We start from the raw sequence: 21,321 nt of genomic DNA, 5'->3' as shown, positions 1-21,321 counted from the left end.
TGCATGTTTTGTATGCGTAGCATAAGACAGTTTTATGAATTAAACAATGATTAATCTGCACTCTCGTGTACATCCGAGTTTTTCCAATCGTAAGGCTTTAAACAAACAATACAAGAACCTTAAAACCTTCCTCTAGATATTGGATTGTTTATAAATTATAATACATATTACAGACCTGTGTGAGGACGAGTCCTGAAACTTTGTAAGCCTAATACAACAACCAACTCACTTCTTACCTGAATATTTTGTCCCCTTACTCCATGCGGGGAAAAACTGGCTTCAAGAAGGTTTTTTTGTTATGACGGCTATGGATGGACTCCACTCTACAAGCCTTCCAAAAAAATAGTGAATGTCTAATATACATCAAATCTCTACTTTCTGCATCAAATCAAAAGATCCAGTCCCCATTTTCACTGGCAATCCAAGGCAGATTCTAGAAGATGGTGTTTCCAAATTGTCCACCAGCCCATGTTTTGCTGCTTCAACAATGAATTTAGAGGCAGTCTCAAAAGACATTTTGCTGAAAGGTGATGTCGACTCAGCTATACCACCCAGTCGGCTCATTGGTCGATACCTTCCAGAATGGGTCATAAAATCAGCAATAAGTGTAAGGTGGCGGATATTGACAGCAATCCCGTAGGATGTGAAAACATGACTGATCTCCCTAATGATGGTTTCTCTTGCAGCTTCCACGCCATACGTATTAAGCATTGCATGAATGCTATTGGAATATAAATACCTAACATCAATGTGATCTTCCATCTTCCAAAAAGCACCAAAATCCACTCCAGTTGTGTGTAGTGCTGGTATTTTTTCTTTGTCAGATGGACTCTTCCTTTTTTTGGGATCTTCCCCATAGTAAAACACTTGATTCTCACTGCAGTCAGTCACTCGACATTGGTCGATCTTTCCAAAGCTCTGGATGTAAACCTTCTTTGCAGTCTTCTCAGCAATCTGCAGACGATTACACCAGAAGAGACCAAAAGTATTCATTAGTAGTTAACTAAAAGTTGAAATTCTCATAAGCAAGAAAGACACGTTGGTTCTTTTAGGAGCTACTTTCCTTCAAATTCAAATGTAACCTAACAAATTTTAAAACATTAAACAAAAATCTTCCACTTTCTAGATCAATAAATAAGCTTGTTTCGAAGGAATTGATAAGTAGCTGATGGAAATGACCCGTTGGAGTCATATGGCACGTATACATGTGCAGTCTAACCTTCAATTAAATCAATATTCAACTTCCAAAAATGGACAGTATTCTGAAGAAATCATAATAGTCCAAATTTATGATGCTGACCACTTCATCTTTCAAGTCATCCATCCAAAAGCAAATTTATGAAGGAATAAAAGGCAGGAAATGAGAACATTTAACCAGAATAGCAGTATATTTCAACCTTTCACATCCCTGTTCCACAGGTAAAGGCTGGAAAGCAAAAGCTTCAATGAATATTGCAACAGAACAAGAAAATGTTCTCCCTTATTGTTGGTTCGATTTTCAATTTATTTCATAAAAAAGGGGCGCCAATGCCCTTAAAAAGGAATGCTATGATGAATGACAAGAAAAAGAGAAGGTGAATGGGTGGGGAAGTACCTGAGCCAGTAAAATGTGAGGTTCGTTTTTCAACTTAAAATGGACCTCAAAACACAATCCTCTGATAGCATTAAATATTGCTCTATCAGACTCCTTCCTAACAAACTTTGCTTTCATCTTCTTCCTTTTGGGTTCTGATCCAGTCTTTTCCTCCCTTGACTTAGGCTTAGATCTGTTCTCTACGGTTGGCGAACTTTGAGATATCTCCTCCTTGCCATTATCTGATCCAATCATATTAATTTGAATAGTTCCAGTCTCATCCTCAGACATATCAATTTCACTTTCCAACCCAGCCAAAGATGCACCTTCATTTTGCTCCTCTTCTGAATCATCTTCATAGTCCATCTCATCTGTAGTTTGCTGTTTTTGCTTTTGTGCATCTAGACCAAGATCCTCAGCTCTTTCCTCATCATCAGCATCATCAGCATCATCATCATTCTTGGTCTCACGTGATCGGCATTCAGAAACATCTTCATCCATCTCATTTGAAGCATTTCGTCGTGAATCCAGCATAAATTTTTTTATGCCACTAATTTTGGAGAGCAAAACTAGATGATTCTGTATAGCATCCTCTAACTCCCTCAAAAACACAACCTTTAAGATGTGCTCACAGTCTTTCACAGTTATATCACTGTTCTCAAAATACTTGTCAGGTTTGCCAAGCATCATCTTAAGTTTATAGATACTACAAATATCACCATTGTCAACAGCAAATGGGGTGACAGATACTTCCATACTCTCTAATATGTCAGCTACTGTGATTTTCTTCATCTTATTAGCAAGACATAAGGCATCCTCCCTGCACATGCAAAATAAAGTAGCTATTACAGGAAAAGACAAACACTGAACAAATATTTAAAGAAGCAAATTTATCAAAATATCCAAAGTTACACCACTTGCCAGACAGTGCAGAAGTCTAGATTACTTGGGGAAAAAGACTAATTAGATAATAACTAAATAGATAAGTTCATGTTTGGTTTTGGAAAGGGAAAAGAGGTAGAAAGGCAGCATCTCCCTCATTTGGAAAACATTTTCATTGAGGGGAGAAACTTGAGGGGATACACATATCTCTCAGAAGCCATCAGATCCCCCAATTTTTTAAATGCTTCAATCGCAGCAATTTGGAGAGAAAGGATTCCTCATTCTTATCATTACCTTTCTGATGACCAGAGAAATTGCCCTTAATATTTCTTTTTAACTTAAAAATGGCAAAAATTGTAAGCATATATTCAGTTATGACTCCTCTTTCTACTCATTAAGAATAATTGTAATGTCACCCCGCCGCCCCCCCCCCCCCCCTCACTTTTAATGATAAATTAAATGAACTTTGCACTAGATCTAGGTCCCTTTACTGGGGACTTAATGATGAAATCTATCTGATCACTCTATCAAAGAACACATGATGACTAGTTCTCAATTGAAACTCATCCTTAAAAATTGTTCACAAGGCTTGCCATTTTGGGTCAACATACAGTGTCAACATGACACACCACAAATACAGGTGCAAAATGCATCCAACACAGCATCAAGAGTGCAAACACACTCTTCAGCCTTAGGCTAGCTGTGACAGCTATGACAAAAGAAGAACAGAGAAAAGGAAAGGAAGGTGAAAGGGAATTCAAGAGTCCATTACCAAGGTTGGGCAGACAGAAGAAGTCGAGATGTCATGATTTTGATGCAGATGATTAAAAAGAAGAAAAAAATTACGGCATTGATTTGAGCTTTGGTTTTTATTATAATCCACTCTAATAAATGGTTTAATAGAAGTTAATGTCTTAGTCCAGCCCAAGAGCAAGAAGGTTAATGTCTTATGTTTCTCTGGTTCTTGATTTTATGGGTTTGAGATTATTAAAACAAAAAATTTAATTACTTTTCGATTGAGCAAAACTATTTAAAAACGATTTGATTGATGAAAATATTCTAAAAGAAGTCTATTTTTCGTACAAGAAAAAAAAAATTTATGGAAGGTATTTTACTATATATTTGTAACAAGAAGCATCCAGTTTCCCTATCCTACATTTTAGCTGACTCTCAAATCCAAAACTTCGAGCAAAAGATGAATGGGACATCTAGGTACATACCCATATCAGCCACCCATACTCTAGTGTATGTAACTTATCATCAAATTAATATATATTATTGAAGTACAAAAACAATATGATTAGGGAAAAATTTGAATCTGAAAACCTTTTAAGAATATAATCTATGCAATGGCAAAGATGACCTTAACATGAAAACTTCCAAATTCAGGGTAATTGATGTTACTAATATAAATTTCTCCCACTCACAACTACAATAACACTCTTTAATTAACTCAATTGTTACTAACTCAACCAGCAATGAAGTTCCAAAAGAACAAGTAAATTTTGTTCCAAAAACAATAAGGGGTAGCCAAGTTACAATTAAAGCAACTAGTAGAAGTGTCTTGACATTTCAAGATATGGACTTCATAGCTTGGTTGGACAAATTGCATCCTCATTGAAAGCCAGAGCCCAACCAAGAAGTCATTTTGATATGAGGGAAGGTGCCATAGGTAACTGGTAGATAATTTATTTAAGAGTGCATTTAGTATATATTTACTAACCCCCTGGATCCACAATCCAATTCATCATCAGAGATCCCAGGTCATTTACATCCCAGATTGTTTGGGCGTGTGAACTAGAGCACCAAAATTATGGACCCAAATTGATGGCTAAAATATAAAGAAAAGAAGTTCGAAATGAGTAATAAAAACAAGAGGCACAATGGAGAAACAGTGAAGCGAGAATGGGATATGTAACAGAAGATATATGACCAGTCAAAAAATTTAAAGATAATAAAAGAAGCGAATGAAAGAATTTGGAAAATCAAATGTAGGTGCCAGGTAAAAAGCTCAAAAAGGGTGGGCTGTGTAGGCATGAAGAGAACATGTTTTAACTTTAAAAATTAGAATGTTTAGAATTTTGACCCATATTATGTGTTAATTGGGTTTCCTTTCAGGCTTATTAATTATAATTGGTCTATTTATGTGCAGTATTCATTCCCATAATTTCCTTTATTTAAAGGTAAATTAAGTTAATTGACTGGCACATTATTTGGAGAATAAAGAGGGAATAAAACTACTATAAAAATTTACTATTGTTATTTCCTCTATTTAAACCCAAAACGAAATTTAAATACACAATGAAAAACCACATTAAAGTAATAATCATTGTCAATTCTTACAATCATGAAAATTATTGACTAAAAAATATCTATCAACTTATATATTCATACTAAAATACACCTGTATAATTAACAAAACAAATACCTATATATTCATTTAAAAGTAAAAAAGCCCTAAGAATACTTTAGAGCGTATCACGACCCAAAATGATGAACCAACAAAACCTAACCCTTTGAACTATAGAATATGGAAGCTGCATACCTCTTTCCCCAAGCCCATCCCATAACCCAAGATATACCACATTCTTAGTAACTATGGTTTGGTTCACATGGCAATGGATGGGATAGAATAAAAATATCCCATCTAAAGATTGGTATTCACTCTAAGAGGAGTGTAGGATAATGAATAGGTGAGTCATCATACTAATATAGGATGTGTCAATTCTGTTTAATATTTATTTAAGCCTTATGGGATAGTATTGCGAGGTGGGTACCCTTATTTTTATTTTTCACTTTACCCCTAAAAATTTTTCTTTAGACACCCCTTTATAGTTGAATTTAACAATTTTACATCCAGGGGTTTTCTTGGTAATTTTTGTTTTATTGGGGTTGGCCTTGTTCATGGTCCATTGTGTCTAATATAGGATTTACTTAAGTTATTAGGTCCTACACATGGTCATTAGTTTTATATGAGTTGAGTCTTATTCCTAATTCCAATGATCTTATGCATCCTACTAGTAAATACACAAATAGTCCAGGAATCATTATAAAAATTGATCAAGTCAACTGACTAGCAAACTATAAATATTGATCTAGAGCAGCTGAAATGACTAGCTACTTACTTCGTTTGTCCCTTATGCAAGGGGCATGTCATTACTGGAGTCCTGATATCAATTGAAGCAGTCATTAAGATCTCTTGCAAACGTGGAATACCAAGCGTAACATTCATTTCACCTCGCCCCGCAAGATGGAAAGTATTCAGCCTGAAAATAGAATATTCAAATGAGATTGACAAAGAAAATAAAGGCAAATCCATCAAAGAAATAATGCTTGCTTTTTTGTGTGAACAACATTTGCATATATCCTTACATCAAAGAAGAAAGTAGCATGTGAAGATATGGACAATTACATATGTCCTATGGGCAGAAGGATGTAATTTCCTAAACCTTGAAAAGTAAACAAGAGAACTTGCTGTTTAAAACTAAAGAGACTTGTCCGTCCAGACCACTGAGTCTTTATAAGCAGTACTGCAAAGAGTTCAGACCAGAACGAAAACTGGTAAAAGAAATTTGTTTCCAGAATTTTTCTCAAGTAATGATTAACTTAAAACTGTTGGAAACTAAAACCTCTGCAGATGCACCCTTCCAGAATAAAAATTTTATAACACATCAACAAAAAGAAACTCCACTAATTGCAACAAACAAGTAGGCATGCTGGTTAGGCTCTACTGCTTAAGATAAAACACTACAATGCAAGCTTCCATCTAGATTCCTCCATTGTCCGGCTTGACAGATACAATTTTCTTAAACAAACTAAAAATAAACAAAAGTGTGCCACAATTATTCTTTTAAGTCCCAAAACAAAACAGTTAAAACTATGATCCTTCCATTAAAGAACTCTGTTAAAAATAAAGAAGCATCCATAAGTCAAAAAGAAATGGAAGAATTAAAGTCTAGTGATGTAAAGAGCTTGCGGACACAAATGAGGCGATTGAAAGATTAGGATCAAAGTCAAATGTTATTTAAAATGGTTAGAGACAGAATGCCCACCCACCCCAACCCAAAGAGAGAGAGAGCTCAATAGAAGCTAACCATAAAATTCCATGCAATATGAGAATTCTCACTACAAAAATCATGCTATTAAACAAAAGACTCTAGTACGAATGAAGGTAAGGAAGACCAAGAAATGGCATGAAACACTGTTTCAAGGATTAAATGCAAGAAAATGACAAAGTTTTTATTACTCCAGAATTACAAACTCAAGATTCCAAAATGTTCTTTCCAGATGATATTCTGATAGAAGAAGTTGAAGGTAATGATGATAAGGACAATGATGACAAACATGCCTTAGCTCAGTTGAAAACTTTAGAATATCAATACCATCTTATCAATCAACAATGATTTTCAGAAACTCAAAAAGTGTTACTCACTGATACCTAAAGCATGTAATGAGTATGAAAAGTCTTTTATACTACATCATATCAAATTAGAGCAGTTGACTTTTTTCTGAAAAAAAATGGCATCTTACGTCATCTGTGTTGAAGGTTCTCCCACAGATTGAGCAGCAAGCACCCCAACCGGTTCTCCAGGCTGGGCAAGACTTGAAAGAAATTTAAGCTTCAACAAATTTAAGAAGTCTTTTGGCTTTATTTTCTGGTGCTGGTATTTCTTTATTTCCTCACGTATAAACTGCTCAGCTTTGCTCCTAAGACCATCAGGCAATATTTTGTCAGAGTCATCAGGCTCTCCAAGCTGAGAACAAAGCTTTTCTGACATCATATCTTGATTCTGAAAATAAAGAAGCAGAGTTAAAAACAATAAGAAACTAATTTTAATTAGGATTCAGACTCAGAAATTAGGAAGAAGTTCTCACTAATGCCAGTGCTTCAAATTTCGCAATAAAACTGGTCTGATGGACATCAATACCATCTTCACCATAGTTAAATTGAACAATGGAGCCATCAGCATCACGAACGGTATGATCATAACTGATCTTCAAACACTCCAGATTCTTTATAAGGCATCTTTGCAGGTATCCACTGCGAGATGTTTTGACTGCTGTATCAACTAGACTGTAAAAAAGAAAATAAAAGTTAGGCAAGGAACAGCAACACAATCTCTAAAAGAAACTACATCATAGATGGAAGGAGAACTGAAAGTTCCAAACAATTTTGTTACCATAACGCTATAACCATCATGACAACTTCATGTCAGGATGCCATAATTCAGCAAATGAAGCTTCACTTTTAACATGTTAACAAAATATACCGTAAAAATGAAGTACATGAATAAGAGGGTAAACAAGACCAGTAAACTGCATTTTAGTCCATTAAATAAACACATTAAATCAACAAATTCCACAACCAGTCAAGCTCCTCATAAACCTCAGATGGGGCTTTAATAATACCGTTTCCATTTATACCTCTATCCCTCTAATAGATAATTCCACATTTTTCCTCCTATGATACTTCCATAAAAGAATGGAGAAACATAAAACTAAGATGTCAGGGAATAAAATCCCAGATGTCCTAGACTAATAAATTCATTCAGATTTAAGGAAATAATTTAAAAATCAAAAAGGGTGGATAGATGCATCATGAGTTCTCCACTACGGTCGGCTTCAACTTCAAAAATTTTGCACAACCATGACAATACAATCAATCAGAAAATGTCTTTTCTTCAGTATCTAAATCCATTAAACATGCTCCATAAGCCCAATTCTGTCTTGCAGTTAGTCATCCTAGCCACCTAAAGATCCAAAGCATTTCAAGCAAACATATCTAGAGCCCATCATTGCTGTTCATAAACTCCAACACAACGTAATAGTAAAACCCCAGACTCATACATTGAACACCTGTCACGTGGGAGGCTATAGGAGAATCTGGGCTTGAAGAAAACAATATAAAACTAATAATATCAGGAAATGCATCTGGTAACTTCTATTCCTTCCCAACTATAGAAGCTTACGAAGATTCTGCATAATGCATGTCCATTAGGTCATGAATGAGGTCCTACTATGAGTATGACGTAAAGAGCCATACAAACAAGCACAAATTAGCAATATTGGCTAAATTCGAAAATATGGCTTCAATGAAAGATAAAGCATTCCCATAGAAGAAACTAAGATAAGCAGAAGATTTACCCTTCACGTCCAGCCATACAGTGGAAATAATATTCTTGCGGCCGAAGACCACTAAGAAATCGATCACTGATGAAACCACCAGCTCTAGCTGCCCAATCCCATGGATGGAAACAGGGTAATGTTTTACCAGAAACCATTCGAGGTACTCGTTTCCCTTCTAATTCTTGTTGACCCAGAAAAGATGAAATTTGCTGAAAGTTAACCTGTTTGAAGGCATAATTCAAATAGTTAGAACCAACCTATCTGTGCTCTTCATGGAAACCATTGAGGCAATAGGATGAGTACACAACTTTATCATAAGCCAGGTTTTTAAATTCTTAAGGGCTTTCCAGTCACTAAGGGCCTTTCTACAACTCTACCCTTGTGATGAAGAGCTGGAAGAAGAGGTTCCATGCAAGAAGAGATCATTCTCTGATTGATACTCAAGAGGGAAATTTGAGACTGTCTTATTTGAAACTTGCAACAATCAACCCAATGAAAATACAGACACATGATTTACCCATGTTCCTTCTCTCTATTGTGGCTCTAGAAACGGTCCGAAGGTCCTAAATACAAATGCGGCATTCGCATATTTGCATATTCGCAAATGTATGTGTAATAAAGCCTTAACAAGTTTTAAATAATGAATAAAAAAAAAACTGTATGCAAGCATGCATGCAGGCACTCATTCTGAAACAACCAAAGCACATAAAGGATTCAAAGGAACAGTCAAACATAAGAGTATTAACTTAAAGAAATTCCCCTACTGGTAATAGACACCAGTAAACAATATCTAGGGAGAAGCATGTATGTATGTATGTATGTGCATGTGTGTGTATCTATATATATATATATATATATATATATATAAGGAGAGATCAAGTTACATAATGTTGACACCCTTCTATAACTTCGTGTATTATTAATATTTCAACAAATCAACTGTTGGATTTAACAACCCACTCATACCTGTCATGCATGTAATTCAAGTCAATCTAACATCCATATCATATCAATCAAGAATAATGTTCTTTCAATATATATTTTAAACTTGAAATTTATTTTTATCATACAAATAGTTAGACATTCTCAATTAACTTGAAATTTGGCATGCAGGATCTACATGAATCAGGCATGAAATCCAAAGCTTGGATTATCCAAATATAAATCATATAAATTGATATAAAAGGATATAAAACTTATATACTACACTAGTATAAGTGGATCCCGCCCCCCGGCAGGCTTCTCTCTCTCTCCCCCCCACCTTATACATACATATATATATATATATATAAAACCATAATAACATCAGTAAAATATGAAAAGCAGAAAAATTACCTTGCTACCTTTAGCCCCAGATGTAGTCATAAGAGATATACAGTTCTCACCCATAGATTTTACTAAACCCTCAGACAACAGCTCAGTAAGAACACCTTTGCTTGAGTTCTCATTAAGCACACTTATCATCTTTCTATCCAAGGCTGTCAGTGCAGTCTCTCCATCTCTGCGTATGGTTCTCTCAATTTCCAATTGCAACTCTGTTGGAGCTGAAACAGATCAAGACATTGCATTTGTGTTATGCATATAATTACTAGTATGAATGTTCTTTTCACTAAATCACAAAAATTTACCACAGGAAATGTATAACAATTCACAAATTCAGGAAAACTTAGTAGTATTGGTAGCAGAATAACTCCTTCATAAGCCTTCTATTTGAAAAACAAAACCTATATAAGTCAAGCCACATTGTTTTTCAATAATTTATTATTGTAATATACAGGCAGCACCAATGTGCTATATCAACTGAATAAAACAATTAAACCAACAAAAGAAGACATAGACTACCTGGAACAGACCCAATGTCAATATCGCACACAAACCTATAATTCTGTGTTGTTTACGTCATAGATGAATATTATATTATATATGTATGTATATGTATGTGTGTGTGTGTGTGTGTGTGTATTACTGGCATAAACTAGACATTAATTTACCATAGAAACAGCATAATTCTAATAAGCACTCAAAAATTCAACATACCTGTTTCACTATCCACCTTGACTCCAAAAAGCTCATAATGTGCTTCTGTGACTTTCTTTTCACAATCTTCAAGTTGCTTCTTCCTTTCAATGTCCTTATCTTCCATTATCAAAAGGTCATCTACTCCACATGTGAAGCCATGCATCTGCATCATGAATGATATATGAAGCAAGTTTCGAAAATCCAATTCAGCAGGCTCCACATTATGAATTGAATTTTAGCAATTAAAGCAAGCTGACCTGCAAGAAAACCGTAAAGAGACGACTAAACACTGACAGCAAAATGCCTGCAGTGTTTGAGCCATAGAGCTCCTGAACTGTATGAACTAGACCATAGTCAGCAAACTGAGCCTTATCAATCACACCACGCACCAAGTCATTTCTGTATATCAATATCTTCTCTTCATCTGGTTCTTTCTTTGAGTTTTTTTCAGCAATGTTGGCTTTTTGGCCATCATTCTTTGGTTGATTTTCTTCTCTTGCACTTTGTTTATTTTTATTTCGTCTGTTTCTAAAAAAATCACGTGGGGTTTTCCCAGTTTTTTCCACCGTAAATGGTGGGTGACCCCTTGTAATATGACTTAGCACAGCACTGATGACCTAGAAACATGGAAGGAGAAGCGCAAAAAAAAAAAATTCAGTTATCTGATACCAAAGATAATTGATTCTCTCCCAATTCATATTCACTAACTTGTCGAAACCTTGCTTCTGGAGCAAAGTTCAGATATAGAAACCTCTGCAAACTTAGGCACACTTAGAATCGTACCATGCACAGAAAAAATAAACATGGGTGTATAACACAACTAACTTTGCAGACTATCAATTACTAACCTGCTTCCCTGTCCAAAGGGGTTTTGGTTTCAATATCGCAGGTATAATGGACAGCATCCCTTCTTCAGAAGTTGATATGAAAACTTTCTGGCCAGGTTTACCGGAGAAAGAATTTTGGGATAAACTGGAAACACCTGAGCTATACAGAAGCTGATTAAACTCATCACGACTTAAGAAAGTATCCCTCTTTGTGAGAAGTACAGCACTTACAATATGATCCTGAAATTTAAGATCAAATAGAAAATTACTAATATTTTATGCAATTATATTCAGAAGAGGACACAGAAGAGAATTCGTCATCATGAAAAATTATAGCATCGCATTCAAAACCTGAATTAAGGCTCTGATTGGTTCACCATTCGAAGGCCTGACATATTGATTATTTGCATTAACAATGTTGTATGCTTCAGCACGAGAAATTTCATCTTGTGGGAAATGTACATTTATTTCATCACCATCGAAATCAGCATTGTACGTACTGAAATCAGAACCAACATATATCAGAATTGACAGTGGTTATTAGGTTTGATTCCACGTCTCAGAAACAAACCATTAATAATTAACTGTATGCATGCATGTCATGAATAGGTGGGTGCAGTATCAACATACCTAACATGTATGTACAGTAGTGCATGTGCGTGCTTTTATCTATTATAGGTCTTACTTAAGCATGCATGTATTGTTCAAAATCCACTTAATATCAACCTGCAATTTGCATAGTGCATACGAATTGTCTTCTCCCCCTTCAACACACGAACTACATGCGCCATTATACTTGGCTTGTGAAGTGTAGGCTGCCAGACAAATAGTATTGAATCACACTCAGGAAACATCAATGCAACAAATGATATATTTAATTAGAAATGTGATTAACACCACATGAAAAACCTCAAAGAGAAGTGCAAGCTTTGATTCAATAAATGTGCAAATACTTTCCCTTTTTAGCACACACTGACAATCTTTTTCATAATTCCATGGACAAGTTGCACTAGGACATAAAGCCTCAAAAGTGATAAACAACATGTTTAACAAGATGGTATACAGCTCATGCTATCAAATAACTAAATACCATAATTCATTGGCTCAACAAAATTGGCATTACCTTCTAAACCACATAAGGTCTTAATTCATTTCTTTACAGAGCATGACACCATCAAACAATAGCACCACCATCACAACAAACAGTGTTTTCCATGGCTAGATGCAGAAAGCAAAAGGCAAAAGGAAAAGAAAATGGAAAAAAAGATCACCTACTCATTAGCACATTCATACACTGCCAGTCAATTTGAAGATATAGACAGTAACCACAAACAAGTTTGTCAAGGATTACTGCTCCAACAAGAAATAATGAGGAATAGGACTAAGAACCTTCCAAGCAAAATAAAAAATTTTAAAAGCTAATATCTAGAGAGCTGTTTCCAGAAGCTTCCTCTTATCCTTTAGCCACATGTACCCTATGAACAAGATAATAAAAAAGAAAAAGGTAAAAGGAAAGTGTTTGGAGAGTAAAAGATGGATGCAAACTCCATGAGTGGATTGGACAGCAACAGAGCCAATTCTCCGGTAGGAAAACAGGATCAAGCTGCATTTGAGTCTGTTACACGCCATAACTTTTCACCCAAAAGGTGATAGACATTATTTATAAAGGGGAATTACTATTTTCTTTCCCTTCAATTTCTTCCCATGTATTTAGAGATCAATAAAAATAACTTAAACATAATCCCTACTATTATGCATAGACTTTCCTGCACTTTTCACCTCATCAAGCACATTTTTATTTTCTAAGACAGCTGATGACTTGCATGGATAAGCACTACAAGTAATTGATAAGGTGAAATTACCTGTCGGTTGACTAACACAACATCCCCATCTTGTAAGTGCCGGAGAACAATTTTTCCTTCAAATTCATAGTCCAAATTCTGTCCAGGTTGGGTAATAGCACCTCTTGATGAAGGTAATTTTCTTGATATGGAAATACGTGCTTTTTGGCTTGGTGGCAGCCTTTTAGTGGACAACTTATCAACATAGTGTGTAGCCCCCGGATGACATTCAGAGCCATTTATAATAGCTTCCCTCAGCTTTACAATATTCCAAGGAGTCACTCTCTGCAACAAGATCAACATTGAAATAAAAAGCATAAAGAAAAAATCAGAAGTCAATGGTTTTCGAGCACATCTAAGAGGATTTACTTTGTTAAGAAAAAGGAAATTTGTATAGAAAATTTCATATATATTTGGAACTAAGCAGCATTATCAAAATAATTTTTCATATTCTCAAATAGTAACTTACAAATTTAATTTGGTAGCTTGGCTAGTAATAAGATATTCTAAGCATTTTTTGTTTTGGAAACCAAAATTCTAAGCTTTATTGAACTGTATCTTAAATGGTGACAAAGGTTACAAATCTGTTTTATTTTTGAAACTTAAAATCACTTTAACCTTGAATAGGATTGAGGTCTAAGGTTGGAATTCCCTTCCCACCCCCACCACCAAGACTTCCTTATATGTGTCCCAAGAAAAAAAAAAAGAACAAAAGGCAATATTTTCATCAAGCTATATGTTTCATATAATGATAGTTATTGATCATGTAACAATGTATACAAGTCTAGGGGGGAAAAACAGACTTCTTGTCTATTAACTTTGCATCAACAAATGGGGTTTGACTGGTTATCTGCACAGTGAAACAAGTCTTATGCTGTTTAGAAGTATTTTTTTTTTTTTTCCGTTTACAACAACTTCCATACATCAAATAGACCATTAACTAGCGTTAACCCTATTCTTGATCCAAAAATCTATGTATGTCTACATATGCATAGTTATACTTACAAGCATGAATAGTTAGCTAATTATGAATGTTTCCTTCTGAAACTGTAATACAAACCCATCAACTTGGTGTCTTGTCCTACTTAAGCCTTAAACCATACGCCACATTGTTATGGCCTCACAGATCTACTGCCAAATAATCCTTTCAGAACTGCTAGCTGTACATTGATGGAGGCAACCAAGATTTGTAGTTTCTCTAACCGGTTTTATATCATTATTCAATCAAATGGTCACAAGTAAAAGCAACATGAAGCACTCATCTTTATGATTGACTCTGTAACTAAGAGACCAAAAAGAAATCATTCGAAGGCAAGCGACAATCTTCTCAAATTGCAATTCAATCTCAAGAGTCAAGACCAAGCAAAATAAAATATAAAGAAGAGAATATAACAATCTACAATGCACTCGTTGAAACTCCAATGCAATAATTTTGAAAGAAATGCTAGATCATAAAAATGTTCAAATAACTTCCTAAAAATACATTAATCAACAAGATGAAGTAAAAAGATAAGATGCTTTATAGGTACAAAAAACATCATTATCAACTGCTTACCTCAGGATAGGTTAACCTTAATGCAAAATAAGGTGGAATCCCAATCTCATTAACGGCTAAATAAGGATCCGGAGATATAACAGATCGGCATGCAAAATTAACCCTTTTCCCCATCATTTTCTGGCGAAACATGCCTTCCTTCTTTTCCAGCAATTGACATATTCCTGAGCTCACATCTCTCCTTTGACCTACCATAAAGAGTAGACAGTCCACTTAACTGGCACATCAAATGCTTAATTCAACAACATCATAATTATATTTGTAAGATCTCAATCCAACAACATTATAATTAGTTTGAAGCAAAGAGCCACACATGCAAGCCACGTATTTAAACATCACGTGCACAATTGAGATGCAGCCAGAATGCCACTCTTCCCATCCAACCTCACCCACAAATATGCATAAATGAAGGGCAGAGTAAGAAAGACAAAAAGAGAGTGCATTTTTTGTCCCATCCTCTCTCTTCTATTGAAGCATACAGTGCGGGCATTGTAAGTCTCCTGTTTATATACCCAAACAACCTTAACACTTCTTCATTTTTTGTCCTCAATGGATATCAGCCCCATCATTTTTCTTTTGCATTCATACATAATCATATCTTCTCTTTAATGCTCACAAATCCATTGCAGCATTCCCATCTGCACCATAACCCCCTTTGTATGTTGATACCTAGTTGTCCAACATTCTGTCCCCTAAAACATTGCTGTTCTGCTGTCATTTCGTAAAAATTTCCCCTTAAACTTCACTGGAATTTTAAACTAGATAATATATCTGGTATAAAGATATATATATCATTAGTTCTGTCTTTTTTTTCAAATATCAGTCCCAAATATTGCAAGATACTGAATGACCTAATTTTTCCAAATTTGTAAGTGTTAACTCATTAAAAGCTTCCCCCTTAGTTCAAAACTATTTTGATAATACATTTCAGACAAAAACTATGTAATGTTTCTCTAGGAATTTCATAACAGCAATTCCCTCTAATACAAAGTCAACCATTCATGCAACCACATTTAGCATGAATCAGAGGAAAGAAACATTTAAACAAAGATAATTCTCCCTTATTATTTTTCGTAAACGAACCAATCTGAAGAATATTGAATGTTAATTTCAAAGAAACTCATTCAAGTACACTCAAATCACATACTATCACCCATTAGCAACTAAAATTAGTACACTCAATCATGCAAATGATATGACAGCAAAATTGTCTAAGAAGCAAGCTTTGTAGTACAAGTCAAGAATAAGAAGAATTAAATTGCAAGCATTAGAAAAACAAGCATGCCATGTTCTTTCTAGCTCATCTAGTGCAAAACACAAATTAGCAAATGCTATCTAACATAACATGCCAAATATACATGTCATTATGCCACTGCAGAGAAACTTTTAGCTCTAAAGCTATCTCTCACCAACCTATACTGTGTCTAATACGCTATAATAATAACAAAGGCCAAAGAGCAAAGAGTTTACATTGATTCTCATCAACACAATGTACTTACTCATTGCAGTTTTGCTATCAAACAACAAATTTACAGATTGCTGGAGATCCATCCACAGTCTAACTACAGCATTTGAACTCTGCAAATTGTTTGTATAAGCATTTCCTAGTGATATATTGGCCTGCAACACCTTACTTAGCAAAACAGTCTGAGGATGCTCCATCACCTACAAGAAAAAAAAAATGAAAATGAGTTAGCAGATATCCATTCTTTAAAGAAAATGCCTAGTTAGTATGCTGCAGCACCAACAACAAAGAAACAGAAAATTAAAAGAAAGCTAGGGGCAATTCTAAATTCTGAAATCAATACTCAATATCAACATTCAATTCTCAAAATCTAAACAAGCCAAAAGGCATTTCATACAAGTCTCTCAAAACACTTCAAACTTTATGAGAGTGTCTCAAAACCCTAATGTAAAGCCCACATAAAATAAAAAAATCCACTTAAATAAGGCACAGATAGACATGGCTACATTTTCAATATTTTTCACCTAAAGCATGTGATATAGCATTATGGGGGAAAAAAAAAGTACACCTGCATTACTTAAAAGGTGCCCTCAATCAAGATATCATTTAAGAGAAAAACAGCACATGCATTCCCATCTCATCTTAAAGAAATAAACTAGCAAGCCCAAATATGGGCCCAGGAAATTAACTAATTAAGTTGTTATCAAAAATCAAATCATATAGGTCAACATATCATCAGGTTTCAATAAGTATACAGACACATTTAACAGCTTAAAGTGAAAAGAAAGAAAAATGCAAAACAATAATGGTAACAGAGAAAATCTAAAAGCCATGTCATAGTTGGTCAAGTGCATAATCATCCCCAAACTATTTCACATACTTCATATGACCTGGATTCTTTTCTACATCATAGATAATATGTCAGGCATAAAAGACTCCTCCTCAGACCACATTCCATCAAAAAATAAATTTCTACCCATCTCCCGACTTATGTATGTCCAACAAGCCATCCTGATTCTTCATTCTTTGTTCTTCTATATGCACTAGTAGCATTTATAACAAATGAAACCACCCATCATTAATACTCTCAACATATAATAGGGAGTAAATGAGCTGATCAAGCTTATTACAACCACCACCACCACCCCCCTCCCCCCCCCGTCCCCGGCTCTCCCCTTCCTTTTCTCCCTCTTGGACAAAGGGAAATAGCATCAAATTTTTGTACTTACAGAATCACCTCCCTTGGTTGGAGCACGGAACTTAATAGGAGGCACAAGAATGGTCTCTAAAAAGAACATAGAGTAGCCCACTTTCTTTCCAGATCCTTGCTGCTGGATATCACTGATTATTGAGCAAAGTTCAACCTCATTTTCCCACAGAAGTTTTGTAATTTTTTTAACCTGTGGCAAAATAAGAATTCTAAAGTAAATATTCAAAAGACAGTTAACAAGGGCAGTCATGAAGCTAATACTAGAAATGTTGGCATGACTAGCAGTCATACCTCTGATGGCAACAAAGGTCCTGAAAACAAATTTTTCTGCTTCATGAACTCAAGAGGGACTTGCGCCTTCTTTTTACGAGCTTTTGCACCAGCACCTTCATATCCTGTAAAGCCAATTTCAGGAGTATCCATTTCAGCTATATCAAAACCATTTCCAGAGCTAGACATATCATCAGCATCTTCTAAGCCAGATCCTGCTTCACCAGAAAATGTGTCTACCATTTTGCACCCTCTGATAACATTTTCCCTCATTTGAGCACCCAACATGCCATTCTGCAGTTAGCAACCAAGACATTTAAGTATTAAATGATTAAAGCTCAAGTTTCCAAGTTGGAAAAGTAGATTATGACAACTAATTTAATCACAAAAAATCATAAGCAACAACAACTAAATCAGTATGCACATTCATCCAAATGGACAAGATAATCATTTGAAAATTTCAAAGTGGGTGGAATATCTATAGTCATGAGACTCTAATTATTGGGCAAATCAAGGACAACATACATATATCCTTGTGGTACAATCCCCACATAATACGAAAAAACTTAGTTTGTTATTGTTGCTGTTATATATCCTTATGGTAAGCTATGCAACTGACAACACAAGCAATCTGCTAGTGCTTCCACAAGTTAAAGGCAAGGAATTCTTCAACAATGAACTGGTCAGCAACTGATAAAATATCCTACAAAAAGCACACTCTTCCTCAAAAATAAAATGGCTAGACACTACAAGCTTTAATTTTATCATCATAAAACCCATCATATAGAACCTTCAAGTTCCTATAATTAATAGTCCCGGACTAAAAATTGGTGAAGGTCATCTCACAATGAAATTGACAGAGAAATCTCAAAAACCATAAAGTCAACCCAGCCAGTTTGCCAATATCGTAGAATGTTTACTTCAAATTATATTGGCTTTGAAACAAGTAAAACATGATATCCACAGACTCACTTCAGAAGAGTACTACTGACAGCATAAATGTCACCTGGTTTTATAGCATGGTTCAAAAGTTTAGGAACCATTTACTCTTAGAAAATCCAGTCCATTTCCATTTACACTGTAAACATACTAAATAGATAAGGAAAAATAACTAAATTTGGAAAACTGGAAAACAAGGATTCCCAGGTTTAGTTCTTAAATTCGTTGATCATATATAACATAAAATGCCAATGAAAAATGGAAAACATTTGAACAACTAAATGAACCATTGTCTTTTTCTGATTATCGATTGCCTAATGCAATAAACTTTTCTAATGTCTAAGGTATCACTTTAAAAACTGTACAGGAATCATCATGAAATAGACTCTGTTGAAAGACTAGTTCTTACCCTCCACCACTTCCCCGAGTATTATCTCCCATAGGTCATTTCAAATAAAGTCTTTAGAATCTAAAATCATAGGCACCTCTAGCACAGTGAACAAAAGTTAGCAAAAATAACCCCCACCACTTCCCAAGTGTTATCCTTCTTCCAATAGGTCATTTTCGAATAAAGTGTTCAGAATCTAAAATTATAGCCACCTATGACACAGTGAAGAAAGGCTAGCCAAAATAACTATTAAGCAAATCACAAAGTAAAAACAGCATAAAAATGAAATTTCAAAAGAAAAAAAAAATGAGAAGATGAGAAAGAGGAGATATACCGTGTGTAACCAACCAAAAACAGGTTTGGTGATATTAGGATTTTTTGCATCACAGTTCTTACACTTGTTGTATTTCAGTTTTAGAAAGTTATTTAAAACTGACATTGCTCCCGTAAGCTGAACAGAATTCCATTCCTTCGGGTTTACAGCCTCAGAATTGTGTACTATTGAACCTAATTCTTGACACCCTTCATTATGATCCGAATACGATGATGCATCTGTGGAGTCTGAATCTAACCTTTTGGCACCAACAATATCACCTTTTGCAATGAGTTTCAATTGCGAAACACATCTCTCAACCTTAAATTAATTTAAACCCAAAAAAATACATTAGAGAAGGTAAAAAAATTTCAACATAAAAAAATGAAAATTGTTTACCTCAGTCTTTTCTGCCCTAAAATGATAACAAAAGAAACAGATCCTCTGAAGAAGGGTATGAAGAAAATTGAACAGCAAGGGATTATAAATCGGAGACACTAAGTCAATGTGACCACAATGACCCGGGCAATGTAATTTCAAGAGGCCACAGCTTTTACAACTGCAATTAAAGGTCAAATTAATGTAACTATATCCAAAAAAAAAAATACATTTATTCTAGTAGCATTTGGCTGTGGCTTTTCCACTTCCTTTTCGGTTGTGGAAGCAAAACAGCAGCATATGTACAAACGAAAATAATATTTTTAGCAAAAAAATGCATAATTTTTCATTTATATAGCATAAATTGGTTTTAAAATTGTATTCATCTATTTTACATTTTTAATCAATTAAGATTTTGCTAGCTATCATTTTATTTCATTTTACAGAAACTTTTTGTGAGCCAAATAAATTTAGCGAAAGGAAAAGTTGTTCAAATATTGAGAGGAAAAAGAAGAGAACATACGGAGTTCGATCCTCAATAGGCCCTAAAACGGCGTCGTATAATCCGCCAGGCATAGGGCGGTCCATGAGGTCAAGCAAATTGGCGTTGGTAACTTTCAAAAAGCTGTGTTTTCGAACCTCTTCGGTTGTCATGAAATTGAACCACACCGCCTCCACTGAATCCGTCGCCCCCTACAAATATTTAAGAACGAATAAAGAAAAACTACGACTTCAAAAAACTTCGAATTTTTAGGTTCAAAAATAATACTTAATAAAAATAGTTGAGGAAATTTTATTCATTAGCAAAATTTTGAAGACAAAAAAACTCTGTTGAGGGAGACAAAGAGACCTCCGTGATTTGGGCCATGGCGGCGGTTGGCGTTTAAATAAAAGGAAACGGTGAGGGAGGTGGAAGCTGATAAAGCAACCGGCGGCGAGGGAGAATTGACAGTTGTCGGCGGTGGAAATAGTTTAGAGTAGGGGTTTTAAGGGGGTTTAAGCGCTGTGTCTTTTGCCCTTCCTCTTTTTGAATCGCTTTTATTTATTATATATATACTTTTGCGATCAGGAGAAAATTAGCACAAATAACCTTACTCTAGTGTGCGTTGGCTTTAGGCCCAGCCATGGGTTGGCTTTGCAACCCGTTGTCTTCTTGTAAGACCAACTTTATGGTAAAGTCAAATAATAAAATTAAAAAATAATAACAAAAAATCTTTTAAATAGTTTAACACGTAAATAGTATGTGTAATATATTATCTCACTCATTTTATTTTAAATATTATGTCATTTTTATTTTAATCTCACTCCCTACGTTAAAATGTAAAATTATTTTTTTAATATTAAACATTATATTTAATTACTTTAATAAGATCAAATGATGTCAATGCTATGTAGTATATTAACATTTAAAGATAATGTTAAACTCATTACATTAACATTAATGTTATATGAAATTAAATGTTATGTATTAAAATATTTATTTAAACTTTTTTTTTAAATTACGTAATTTTATTGCATGATGTCAAAGATAATTC

The 21,321-nt window shown here is 34.7% G+C and overlaps 1 protein-coding gene across 1 annotated transcript; it reads right to left on the bottom strand.

The window, feature by feature from the left end:
* Positions 1 to 4: 4 nt before the first annotated feature.
* NRPA1 (nuclear RNA polymerase A1) lies at positions 5 to 20,826 on the bottom strand. The gene is made up of 21 exons (XM_021426108.2): positions 20,637 to 20,826; positions 20,310 to 20,479; positions 19,808 to 19,967; positions 19,430 to 19,729; positions 17,790 to 18,062; positions 17,518 to 17,688; positions 16,323 to 16,488; positions 14,824 to 15,011; positions 13,290 to 13,553; positions 12,154 to 12,242; positions 11,779 to 11,926; positions 11,449 to 11,667; positions 10,858 to 11,217; positions 10,619 to 10,763; positions 9,917 to 10,125; positions 8,600 to 8,802; positions 7,331 to 7,529; positions 6,986 to 7,245; positions 5,581 to 5,721; positions 1,595 to 2,393; positions 5 to 954 (listed from the first exon to the last, which is right to left on the bottom strand). The coding sequence occupies exons 1-21, from the start codon at positions 20,652 to 20,654 to the stop codon at positions 364 to 366; spliced, it is 5,073 nt and encodes a 1,690-aa protein (XP_021281783.1). The 5' UTR covers positions 20,655 to 20,826; the 3' UTR covers positions 5 to 363.
* Positions 20,827 to 21,321: the final 495 nt, after the last annotated feature.

The sequence above is a fragment of the Theobroma umbraticum genome, unplaced genomic scaffold (genome assembly GCF_002168275.2).
Source record: "Theobroma umbraticum cultivar Fairchild unplaced genomic scaffold, ASM216827v3 scaffold_147.0, whole genome shotgun sequence".
NCBI lineage: Eukaryota > Viridiplantae > Streptophyta > Magnoliopsida > Malvales > Malvaceae > Theobroma > Theobroma umbraticum.
Note: the sequence above shows the minus strand (reverse complement) of the source record. Positions and strands in the feature narration are given on the sequence as shown.

Coding starts and splice junctions, on each gene's coding strand:
- NRPA1 (XM_021426108.2), bottom strand. Junction 15,012..16,322: donor TGATAGCAAAACTGCAATGA/GTAAGTACATTG, acceptor TCTTTATGGTAG/GTCAAAGGAGAGATGTGAGC. Junction 13,554..14,823: donor TAAGGTTAACCTATCCTGAG/GTAAGCAGTTGA, acceptor ATCTTGTTGCAG/AGAGTGACTCCTTGGAATAT.